Source organism: Belonocnema kinseyi, chromosome 7, assembly GCF_010883055.1.
Source record: "Belonocnema kinseyi isolate 2016_QV_RU_SX_M_011 chromosome 7, B_treatae_v1, whole genome shotgun sequence".
Classification (NCBI taxonomy): domain Eukaryota; kingdom Metazoa; phylum Arthropoda; class Insecta; order Hymenoptera; family Cynipidae; genus Belonocnema; species Belonocnema kinseyi.
The window spans coordinates 43,064,697-43,077,150 of NC_046663.1; the positions used below are offsets into that span (position 1 = coordinate 43,064,697).

General features: G+C 26.4%; 1 protein-coding gene across 1 annotated transcript in view; it reads right to left on the bottom strand.

Annotated features, from left to right (window-relative positions):
* Positions 1–5,968: 5,968 nt before the first annotated feature.
* The window catches only part of LOC117176082 (protein RCC2 homolog), a 20,674-nt gene continuing 14,188 nt past the window's right edge, over positions 5,969–12,454 (bottom strand). Inside the window, exons 4-5 of the mRNA XM_033366099.1 lie at positions 11,830–11,940; positions 5,969–7,827 (exon numbers count right to left, since the gene is read on the bottom strand). Of these exons, the coding sequence (XP_033221990.1) occupies positions 7,657–7,827; positions 11,830–11,940 (282 nt within the window). The 3' untranslated portion in view covers positions 5,969–7,656. The remainder of the gene's footprint in view (positions 7,828–11,829; positions 11,941–12,454) is intronic.

Consider the following 12,454-nt stretch of genomic DNA (forward strand, 5'->3'; position numbering starts at 1 on the left):
TTTGCCAACTTTTTAAATCTTTTGATATGTTTTGAAATCTTTGAAAATAATGTTATACTAAAATAAAGTTTCAAAATAAAAAATTATTTTAAATTTTGGGAGGAATCTTGCAATTTTTTTATGATTGATAAATATTTCAACATACTTCTAAAGCTTTTAAATTCTTTGATATAAATATTATTAAATCTAAATTTCCTTTTCAATTTTTAAAATTATTTCCAAATTCTTAACAATTTATGAACTAAAAAAGCTTTACAATTTTTTCTTTGGTAATCTTTTTCAATTTTCTCTCAATATATTTTTTTTTGTGATATAAAGTTTTTCTAAGAAACTCAAGAAAGATTTTTTATTTTCTTTAATACACGAATTTTTTCTGAAATTTTGTATTCTTACCAAATTGAAAATTTCTTCTTTAAAATTGTCTACATTCTGTTTCGAAGATTTAGATAATCATTTTAAGTGTTTTCAAATTTTTTTTTATTGTTTTGAGCAAAAAATAAGTAAATTCGGAGGTGGAATAAAATTTAAACTAAAAAATGTCGAACCCTCAAGTTAAACACAAATTAGCGAATGTAAACTTATCGACAAATCCTGTGATTTGTCGGTGTAAATGCAAGAAAAAATAAACAATATTCCAGGAAGACGAATTCTAAATTAAAATAACAAGACACCGGAATTTCTAATAAATTTGTTTTAATTATTTTGCAACCACACGTTCGCATATTTCTCGGTTTTCATTGCAATAAAAAAGTACTGCATTCTTACAATATAGATGCATTTTTTACCAATGTACTTTCAACCAAAAATTTAAACCAAAAATATAAATTTTCAACTGCTTACGTAGTAAATAAAAAAAAAAGTTTAATTTTGTACCCAAATATTTTTTAGTTCAAAATTAAACTTTTTTGTTTAAAAGTCATCCTTCTTGTTTAAAAATAAAAATTTTTGTTAAAAATACGCCTTTTTCGATTAAAAATTCCACATTGTGGTTGAAAATTTTTTCCTTTTAAAACTGAAAAATCTCTCTGAATTGAAAATTCAAACGTTTTGCTGAAAAATCGTCTTTTTGGTTTGAAAATTCATCTTAATTTTTTATTAAAAATACGAATTTTAAACAAAATGGTTAAGTCTTCATTTTTCATAAAAAAAGATCAAATTCTCACGAAAAGAGATTAATTTTCCCACCAAAAAGAGAAAAAAATCTACGAAGTAGTTGAATTTTCCATCCTGAAATATAAATTTTCAACAAAAAATTTAATTTTCGACCAAAACTTTCTTTTGCTGGAATTTTAACTGTTTTGTAACAACACTTTTGTACATTTGTCGTTTTTTATTGCAGTAAAAATATTGCAAATTTAACCACATAGTTGAATTTCCAACTAAAAGAATGTCAATTTTCAACCAAAAATGGAATATTTAAATTTTCAGGTACGAAAATTAATGTTTATCGAAAAGTATAATAATTTCTAATTCGGCCAAAGGAACTTTTAATTTCATATCAAAAATACAAATTTTCTAGAAATCAGTTGAATATTCTACCTGGAAATATGCATTTCCACAAAAAAAAAGTGAGTTTTCGACCAAAACCTGTTTTGTTCGGAAATTCAACAGCATTGTGAAATATTCGCCTTATCGGATTAAAAATGCAACTGTTTTAGTAAGAAATTCAACTATTTGGTTTGAAAGCTCAAATATTTTATAGAAAATACTCCTTTTTCGCTTAAGAAATCAAATATGTGGTTGACATTTTCTTTCTTTAAAAATTGTAAAATCTTTTCTGGTTGAATATTCAACTCGGTTGTTGAAAATTCCTCTTTTTAGTCTTAAAATTCATCTCTAGGTAGAAATTTCATCTTTTTTTTATTCAAAATTCAACTTAAAATTACAACCATAATTGTTGTAATTAAAATTACAACCATAAAAGATGAATTTTTAATCAAGAAGATTAATCTCCTGTTAAAAATGGCGAACTCTTATCCAAATAGTTGAATTTTCAACTAAAAAAGTTCAGCTTATAACAAAAATTTTAATAGTTAAATTTTCAGATATAACAATTAATTTGTATCGAAAAATGTTCAAAATTCAACAATGAAGTTGAAAATTTTTTCTTTTAGATGGGAAATTTCTTTCTTGTTTGAAAATTTACCTCTTTTGTTATATATTCGTCTTTTTGGTTTAAAAATTCATCCCTGGGTAGAAATCGTTTTTTTTTTTAATGCAACTGGTCAGAATTTTCGTACATTTCTCGTTTGTTAGTGCAGAAAAATACGGCTTTTTAACAATATAGATGCACTTTTCACCAATTAGTTGAATTTTTAACCAAAAAGATGAATTTTTAATCAAGAGGATTAATTTAAAATTTAAAAAGACGAATTTCCAATATTACAGTTGAATCTCCATTTTTCTCAACAACAAAAAAAAAGAAATTTTCCCAACAAAAAGACGAATTTTCAAGAAGAGTTAAATTTTCAACCAACAAGATTTTACAATCAAGTAAGAAAATAATGACAACCAAGTTTACGAATTTTCAGACCAAAGATACCATTTTTCTATAAAACAGTTGAATTTTCAGTTTGGAATTATAAATTTTCAACATATAAGTTGATTTTCAACCAAATAGTTAAATTTGTGATAAAAAATATGAATTTTCAACCAAAATATTTTTTCGTTTAAAATAAACTTTTATACAAAATCATATTTTTGGGTCGAAAATTCAACGTGTTGAAATTCTTTCCTTTTAGAAATGAAAAGTCTTGTTTGAAAATTTAGCTCTTTTTCTGAAAATTCGACTTATTGGTTTAAAAATTCATCTCTGCGTAGATATTCATTTATTTTTTTGTTTGTTAAAAATGCAACGATTTGTAATTTTGTTGCTTAAAAAAAAGGTGACAATAGTATGGAACACGAATTCTAAAGTAAAATATCGAGACACAAGAATTTCTAAAGAATTTGCTTTGTTTATTTTGTAATTGCATTTTTTCTTTCAACCAATTAATTGAATTTTTGATTAAGAAGATTAATTTTAAATTTCAAAAATGGCGACTTTTCAACCAAATAGTTGAATTTGCAACTAAAAAGGATCAATTTTCAACAAAAAATCGAAAAGCTAAATTTTCAGTACAAAAATTAATTCTCATCGAAAAATCGAACAGTGGTTATTTCAACCAAAGGCGAATTTAATTTTACATCAAAAAGACGAATTTTCAACATTATAGTTGAATCTTAATTTTTTTCAAGAAAAAATGAAATTTTCTAACCAAAAAGACGAATTTTCAACAAAAGAGTTACATTTTCTACAAACCAGTAAAATGATCAATCTGGAAATTTCCAACAAATAACTTAATTTTTAACTAAATAGTTAAATTATCAATTCAAAAAGACGAATTTTCAACCAAAATCTTTTTTTGTTGTAAACTTGACTTTTTTGTTTAAAAGTCATCCTTTTTTATTGAAAATTGAAATGTTTTGTCGAACATTTGTCTTGTCGGCTTAAAAATTTAAGTATTTTAATAGAAAATTTAACTATTTGGTCCAAAATAAACTTTTTGTTGAAAATTCATATTTTTGAATCTATAATTCAGCAATGTCGGTGAAATTTTTTTTTTTCAGACATGAAAAATCTCAATTGAAAATTCAACTCCCGTGTTGAAATTTCTTCCTTTTAGTTTAAAAATTCAAAAAAAGAAAAACAGTTTTCAATCAAAAATTGAATAGCTACATTTTCAAATAAAAAAGTGATTTTCATTGAGAAATGTAATAGTTGATATTTCAAACAGAAGAATTTTTCTTGTTAAAAATTTGACTTTTTTGTTTAAAAGTCATCCTTTTTGCTTGAAAATGACACTACTTTGTCGAAAATTTGTCTAATCTTCTTAAAACTTCAACTTTTCTGGTAAAAAATTCAGCTATTTATTTGAAAATAAACTTTTTGTTGGAAATTCATATTTTCGGATCTGAAATTAAACAATGTCTTTGACATTTTCTTCTTTTAGTAATGAAAAATCTTAACTGAAAATTCAACTCTTATGTGGAAATTAAGTCTTTTTAGTTTAAAATTTCACTTCTGGATAGAAATTTCATTTTTTTGTTTGTTAAAAATGCAAGGGTTCAGAATTTTGTCTCTTAAAAAAATGAAAATAGTACTCTAAAACAAAAATTCTAAATTAAAATACGAGTTAAAATAATTTCTAAACAATTGGCTTCATTTATTCTGTAACCACACTTTCGTACATTCCTCGATTGATATTGCAATAAAAATACTGCATTTTCAAAAATATAGATGCATTTTTCACCAGTTAGTTGAATTTTGAAGCAAAAAGATAAATTTGTAACCACGAAGATTAATTTTCAATTACAAAAATGGCGAATTTTCAAAAAAAAAAAAAAAAAAAAAAAAAAAAAAAACAGTTTACAATCTAAAATTGCATAGATACATTTTCAGATTTCAAATTCAGCTATTTGTTTGAAAATATACTTTTTGTTGAAAATTCATATTTTCGTATCTGAAATGAAACAATGTCTGAAATTTTTTTCTCCCAGAAAGAATTTCCTCTTTTGTTACGTCTTTCCTCGTTTGTAACTGCAATAAAAATACTGCATTTTCAAAAATATAGATGTATTTTTAAGGGCATGTGATCTTACAGTTTCCCCGGCTTTTTTCCACAAAAATGAAAATTTTTAAAAACTGATTTCGTAGATGCTATAAAATATCATAACGGACGTCCCCGGACTCTTTTTTGAGGGATAATAACAAAAAAATTTATTGTGCTAAATAAAAATTTTATGCATATGTATTATTTTGAGGTTACGTCGTTTTTCATCTGTGCCTTTCCGATAATCTGGAAATTATTTATGAAATAAACTTTTTTGATTGCTTGCAAAAAGGGTTAGTTCCGGGAGATTAGTTACTATGTTTATTTGTAAGTCCAAAGTTTTCGGCCAAAAATATTGTGTAGTTTGGAAGTAACGCACACGAGAATTGTAACATACATAACCTTCAAATGTACACACGTTAGCAATATTAAAATTTTTGTTGAAAAAAAAAAAACACAAATAAAGTGTGCGGGGACGTCCGTTAGCATGTTCGCTATCATTTCCCAAATTTTTAAGGCAAAATATTGATTATTCTAAAAAAAAAGCCGTCGGAACCTAAAACTGGTAAAATCGATACTAATTCCTAAGCGCTATGCAAATTAATCAGATTTTGCTAAATTAAAACTTTTTTGAATTAAACCAAAAAAAGTGTGTGGGGACGTCCGTTAGCATGGTCGCTATCATGTACCAAATTTTTAAGACAAAATATTGATTATTAAAGAAAAAAAGCCGTCGGAACCTAAAACTGGTAAAATCGACAATTTTCTAATTATCACATGCCCTTAAGCAAAAAGATGAATTTTCAACCAGAAAGATTAATTTTCAATTTAAAAAATGGCGAATTTTCAACCAAAAAAAGAAAAAAGTTCAACAACTTTCAACAAGTTAAATTTTTAACCAAAAAAGATTTTTCGATCAAGAAAAAAAAAATGACAAACAAATTCCTGAATTTTCAAGCTAAAAAAATAATTTTTCTACAAAACAGTAATTGAATTTTCAATCCAGAAGTATAAATTTTCAACAAAATAGTTGAATTTTCAATAAAAAAATACGATTTTTCAACCAAAATATTTTTTTGTCGAAAATTTAATTGTTTTGTATAAGTCATTTTTTTGTTGTTGAAAATTAAACTCTTTTGTGGAAAATTCGTCACATGGGCCTAAAAATTCAACTATTTTAGTAGAAAGTTCAACACTGTGATTGGAATGTTTTCTGAAAAAAAAAAACTTTTTGGTTTAAAAGTTCATCTCTAAGCGAATTTTTGTTTAATTTTAATGCAACGATTCAAAATGTTGGCATTAAAAAAAAAAAAAAAAAAAAAAAACGAAAATAGCCTGCAACACAAATTCTAAAGTAAAGTAACGAGACACAAGAATTTCTAAAAAATTTGCTTCGTTTATTTTGTAACTACACTTTCGTACATTTCTCGTTTGCTGTTGAATAAATATTTCAGTGCAGACTTGCCGCCGTAAAATAAGGATCATTAGAAAAGAAAATGGAATGGAAAACTCATGAGTCTTAAAATTAAAGATGATCGCTAAACATCATGGCAGTGTTCTTTTAATCTAGATTTAACTTTAACGTTCCAAGTTAATATACATAAAAACCTTAACCATAATTTTACTATTGAACCGCCACACATTTGTTTTTATACCTAAAATTTAAAGTTTCATTACTCAAATGTAAAAAAAGCGCCACAAGGGAAGTGTTGAATCTAGTCGTCAAAATAGTAGAAAAATAAAAAAAGACCTAATCAAAGACAAATGTACAGTTCAATAGTATATTTTACATAAGTACAGAACGGGCAGTTATTTGGAAGAGCAAGTAAAATTTCTAATTGTGAGTATACGCAATTTACGCAATTCTGTGCAGGGTTTTAATACGCTGTTCAATTCGCTGTTCAGTTTTCCGATATTACTTTTTTCTTCAGATAATTGGCAATATTACTGATTTTTTTTTCTCTTAAAGGATTGCTTGAACAGTCTGCTATTAATTGAAGATATCGATGATAAGGCTTGCAGATTTATGCCAGTAGGCACGCTTTTACAAATGGTCAAATTCAGTTGTTATTCTGCGTCGTATCAGTATTTACTGTATTAATATAAACCTCGTGAGACTACGACTGATCACGTCTGCATCGAGAGAAAGAAATTATGCGAATTTAAGTTATCTATTAATGATTTGGTTCTTTGTCAAGTTCTATTAGGTCTACAGATTAATTACCTGCTTGAATTATTGACTCGTTTTTATCATTATTTCTGAGGGTTTGGAGAGCTAGAAAAGAGGCACCAGAATGAAAAAAAAATGATTCAACTTTGATCAAGAATGAAAAGACACAATAGTAAAGGGACCGAATTAATTTGTAGACCTATTATTAACAGGAATATGTTAGCCTTCTCTCGTGATGCAAAGCGCGATTTTTGAGAAATTAAAAATGATCATTCAGGTACCAGCATTACGAAAACGACCAACTAACACATGAAGTATAAATTATCTAAATTTTAAAATACATACCAGTCATTGGAAAGCGCAAGTGCGTCATTTTGGATAAGACTCGTATGAATTTGGCGTGACAATTCTATCAGTCGATCAGAGTTAGAAAGACGGGTATAATAGCCAACGTATCAAAATATACTTCTGTATCTAAGTTTGGTTTCTATCCTGAGAGAAACGAGAGAAAATTAGCTTAATTCGGACGATTTGCACCTTGACTAAAACGCGGAAGAACGGATTACTGAGATTGTTAATTAATCCAAGAGATGAACACGCTTTTGTGAGATATTAAAACATATCTGTACGTCAGAAATAAATCCGGTTTCCGATGCAGCAGCATTTTCGCGAATGCGTTACAATTTTTCTTTTTCTTCTTTCTTTCAGTACAAGTTCGATTCCTCTTCTTCGATGTTTTCAACACTTTTTTTCAAGCTACTCGGCTATCAATTCCTTTAAAACTTTGAGATAACCTAGATACTTAATTACAATATTCCTGTTTACGAAAAAGTCGTGGGTACGCATTGTCTCATCCACATTCCTTAGAGAGTGTCTCTCTGTGTCCCTCTCACTTTAGATTGAATATTCCTCAAATTTCTCGATCTTAGCCTTTTCAGCTTCGGATTCATCCCGGGCAATGAGAAGCGTATGCGACAAACCACACGTAACAGCAGTTATGTACAGTCCCTCCAGGGCTTTAACTTCCATCGGTGTTGTAGACGACTTTCGCATGTCACCGAAACCCTGTAATAAGAAATTAACTGATAATGCGTCCCTTAAAAGGTTTTTCTTTCGTAATAAAGAAAAAAATCCCCGGTCATTTCCCGGCTCATAAACATTTTTCCCGGTCACTAAAGTTGAAAAATCGAACTCGAATCAAAATATTTTTCCATTTAAAGTAATAAAAAATAAATAACAAATTAAAGCATTGAAATGTTGCATTCAAATGCTCAATAATTTACACCTATAAACTGGAAGGCACTAACACTTTTCAATTGGACAGTTTTAAATAAACTAGAGATAAACTGCAAAATTCAGAATTTTTAACATTCATAAACTATAGAGTTCAAAAATTTAGATTAGGTTCTAAAAATATGAATCGACGTTTACATTTTCAATACTCTAAACTGAAGTATGAATCAATAAACTTTTAAAAAATTAGAAATTATATTATAAAGTTATATTAATCCTGCGAATTTAAACAAATTTCCTTCAAATTTGGTTTCATAAATAACAATTGAACACTTATTATTTGTAGAAAAAATGAGAGTAATTTCAAGAGACATTTGCAATTTTTAAAAAGATTAAAAATTAATTTAAAACTCAAAATTATATCAAACAATGTAAACAAAGTGTGTACCGAAAACATTCGACTATTCGTACCAAAATTTTGGTGCAATAACCCACAACCTAATTTAAAATAAAATGTATATTTTTGCAGATTTCAAACAAAAAATGTAGAAGCTTTTTAAGCATTGTGAAAGGATCCAAAAGAATACAAAAATTTTCTTAACATTCCTAGGAAAATTGAAAATGAAACCGTATAAAATCTTGTGAAATCTTTTTAAATATCTTAAAACCTTAAAGGTCCTGTAAAATCATTCCATATCTTCCAAAGTTCTAGAAAATTCTTTATCCTAAAATATTGTAAGTGCTTTGAAATCTCTTCAAATTAATAAAAATAATTTAAAAATTTCTTGAAATATTTTAAAGTTCCCTAAAATAATTAAAATCCGTTGTAACTTTGACAAGCTCTTGGAAATTTCTTAAAATGCTTAAAAGAAGACTAAAATCTAAAAAAACATCTAATAAAAAGATATAAGAAAGAAAGACTTGAATTTTTCATTGCATTGCATTAAGAAAAAGCAAAAATAATTAAAAACTTGATGCTGTTTGCAAATAAACAGAAGACAAATATGAATAAAAAGTAAATATTACTAATTAATTAAAAAAAGAAAGTCATGAAAATATGTAGTTTAATATGAATAAAATTTAATTTTGAGATACGTTTTGAAAGCATTTCGAACTTCATATTTCTATGATTTATTTTATTATTAGCTATAGTTAAAAAAAACTACTTATTGTTCAAATTAATAATGTAGCTAATGAAAAAATTAATAATATTGATGACAAGACTGATTAATGAGAAAATGGATTTAATATTATTTAACATAATATACACATATATATATATATATATATATTTATTTATTTAAATTGAACCGAACACTATTTATACAGTTCAATCATTTATTTGTTGCTTAATCTTGAAATCTTTTTTCTCGCTGCATTGAATCCCTAATAATTTTATTAAAAAATTTACATTTAAAGGATACTTTGAATTAAATATTTCATTATATTATTGCAAACCTCATTTCTAAAATAAAGAGACTATAAGCTATTGAACTCTATAAACAAAAGTACTGTACTCGTGACGCACAGTTGGAGGAAATTCACTTTTTTTTCATTCAAAAATGTCCAGAGCCTTTAATTTTCTTGCGATTTTGAATTTTTTGTTTTAAATTAAAGATCATTGTATTCTATAGATCTTTACTATCCGAAATGGTGTCTCCTCTATTTGTTATTATTAATTTTTCCACTCAAAGTATGGAAAAACTAAAATTTTGTACATAACAAGTTTTTACGCTTTAATAACTGATCAGGAAAACTTTATATTGTCTTAAATGAATGTTTAGGGAGTCATATGATACAAATAATTTGTTAATTATTCTATCTATTTGTTATAAACCATTTTTATGCAAAATATTAGAATTTGAGATTTTTCAAATTCTAATTTCTTTCAATGGCCAGAACTACTTCAGGTATTCCTTAAAATAATACATATTTAATAATATTTGATAAAATATAACAATTTAAATTTTTGTACACAAATTAGATAAACAAATTAAAAATGTTGGCCCTTTCGCATAGAATTTTTTTTTTGCACTGGAAATGTTTTAAGCTATTGGACGAATGACTGCTAGTCATAAAAACGTTAGAAAAAGTTAACAGTAACCACTGTTATTAACAATTCTTGTCACAAAATATTTAAACTTAAGCTTTTATCAAATTTAAATTTTCTTTGATGGCCAAGCCGGTGGGTTATTGTCAAAAGATTTTGTATTGAGTGAATCTTAGCATGCCGTGTTATGATTCGTTTTCAATCTATTACGATTGAAAACCCGACATTTTCCAAGTGAAACTACCAACAATTGGAAATTGTTTATAAACATGTAAGCTGTTATATTCTACTAAATATTATCTAAGATACATTTTTTAGGAATATCCGTAGCCATTGTAGCGATTAAAGAAAATACAAATGTTGATAAAAGCTTACATTTGAATATTTTGTCACGAAAATTATTTATAACAATGGTTATTGTTTACTTCTCAAATATTTTTGTGACTAGCAGTCATTCGTCGAATAGCTTAAAAACATTGAAGGAAATTATAATTTGAAAAATCTCAAATTCTAATATTTTTCCACAAGAATTGTTTACAACAAAAATTGTTATAAAATTTTAAATTATTGTTGTTATTAAATGTCATTCCCACATTAATGTGAAGCACTTTTAGCAAAAAAAAAAAAATTACCGATAATAAGACTATTTGTCAATTTGTTTATCAAATTGGTTTATAACAAATAAATGGAATAATAAACAAACTATTTGTATTTCATGAGTCCCTAAACATTCATTTAAGACAATATAAAGTTTTCCTGATCAGTTATTAAAGCGTAAAAAATTGTTATGTACAAAATTTCAGTTTTTCCATAATTTGAGTAAAAAAATTATTAATAAGCAAATAGAGGAGACAAAAGTTCGGAGCGTCAAGCTGAACGAAAAAAGTGAATTTCCTCCACTGCGCGTCATGAGTACGGTACGATTGTTTATAGAGTTTAATAGTTTATAGTCTGTTCATTTTAGAAATAAGGTTTGCGATAATAAATTTAACTATTTAATTCAAAATCCCCTTTAAATACAAAATTTGTAATAAAATAATAATAAATCCATTTTCTCATTTATTAGTCTTGTCATTGACTTTTTACCAAATTATTCCCTCAAACATTTTAATTACAATTACCATTACTTTCAAAAAATATTTCCTTCAAAACCTGAAATTGTTAAGGGATTAATATTAATATTTTTTACAATGAATAATTTTTTTTTAACTATAACAAATAATAAAATCAATAATATCAGACAAATAAATCATAGAAATATCAAGTTCGAACTACTTTCAAAATGTATCTCAAAACTAAATTTTATTCATATTAAACTACATATTTTCATGACTTTTTATTTTTTAAAATAATTGGTAATAGTTACTCTTATTTTTTCATATTTTACTTCTGTTTATTTGCAAAAAGAATCAAGTTTTTAATTATTTTTACTTTTTCTTAATGCAATTGAATGCAAAAGACAGACCTAATTTTGTGGCGCCATCTGTTGGATTAGTTTGATAGAAAATTCCCCTCCGGATCTTAAGAAAACAGTAAAGTGGGGGCGATGCATGGGGCTGCTTCTTACAGATATTATATGATATGCTACTTTTTTCAAAATCATTGACTATTGGAAGCTCTGATCTTTTTATACAATTTTTTAATTGTTCCATTATGGGCTTCAAATAGGGTACCATAGGGACCAAATCTTGAAAATGGGGTAAAATAGGGAATAAAGGAATTGGTCTGTGAGTGCAAGTAATCTTTAACAATTGTAATAAAAAATGTAAAGAAAATAAATTTACCAGTTCTCCGTACGTGGGACTGGAACCAAAGGCGATGGTCGATTCATCAGCAGCAAGGACAACACTCGTTTGTGAGCAGCCCACACATCTAATATCCCATCCAGACAGATCCTAAATATGCAAAAAATTAACAAAATTAATTCACAAACAATAGAATATTATAGTTAGCTTGTATAAATAACTTGTGGTGTTGTAATCGCAAGGCTTTCAATTATAATGCCCAACAAAATAGTTGATGCCGCGACCAGAAAAGATTCATGTTCAACGAGAAGTTTAATTTTGAACCAAAAAAAAAAAAGAAAGAATTATCAGGCAAAAAAGAAAAAAAATATAACCAATTTGATGATTTTTTAAGCCGGAAAAAACAACGAATTTTCTACAAAACTGTTGAATTTTCAACCCAACAAGACAGATTTAAAAAAAAAGCACACACACTGTTGATTTTTCAATAAGGAAGGATGACATTTGAACAAAATCGTTGAATTTTCAGCAAAATAATAAAATTTAAAAAATGTACTTATCTAAAAGTATTTTCTTATTAATAGGAGTGTTGATAATTTATAGAATAATACAAACTTCACACTCTTTCTCCTATTCCTTTTCACCATTTTTAAAAGAATTCTTC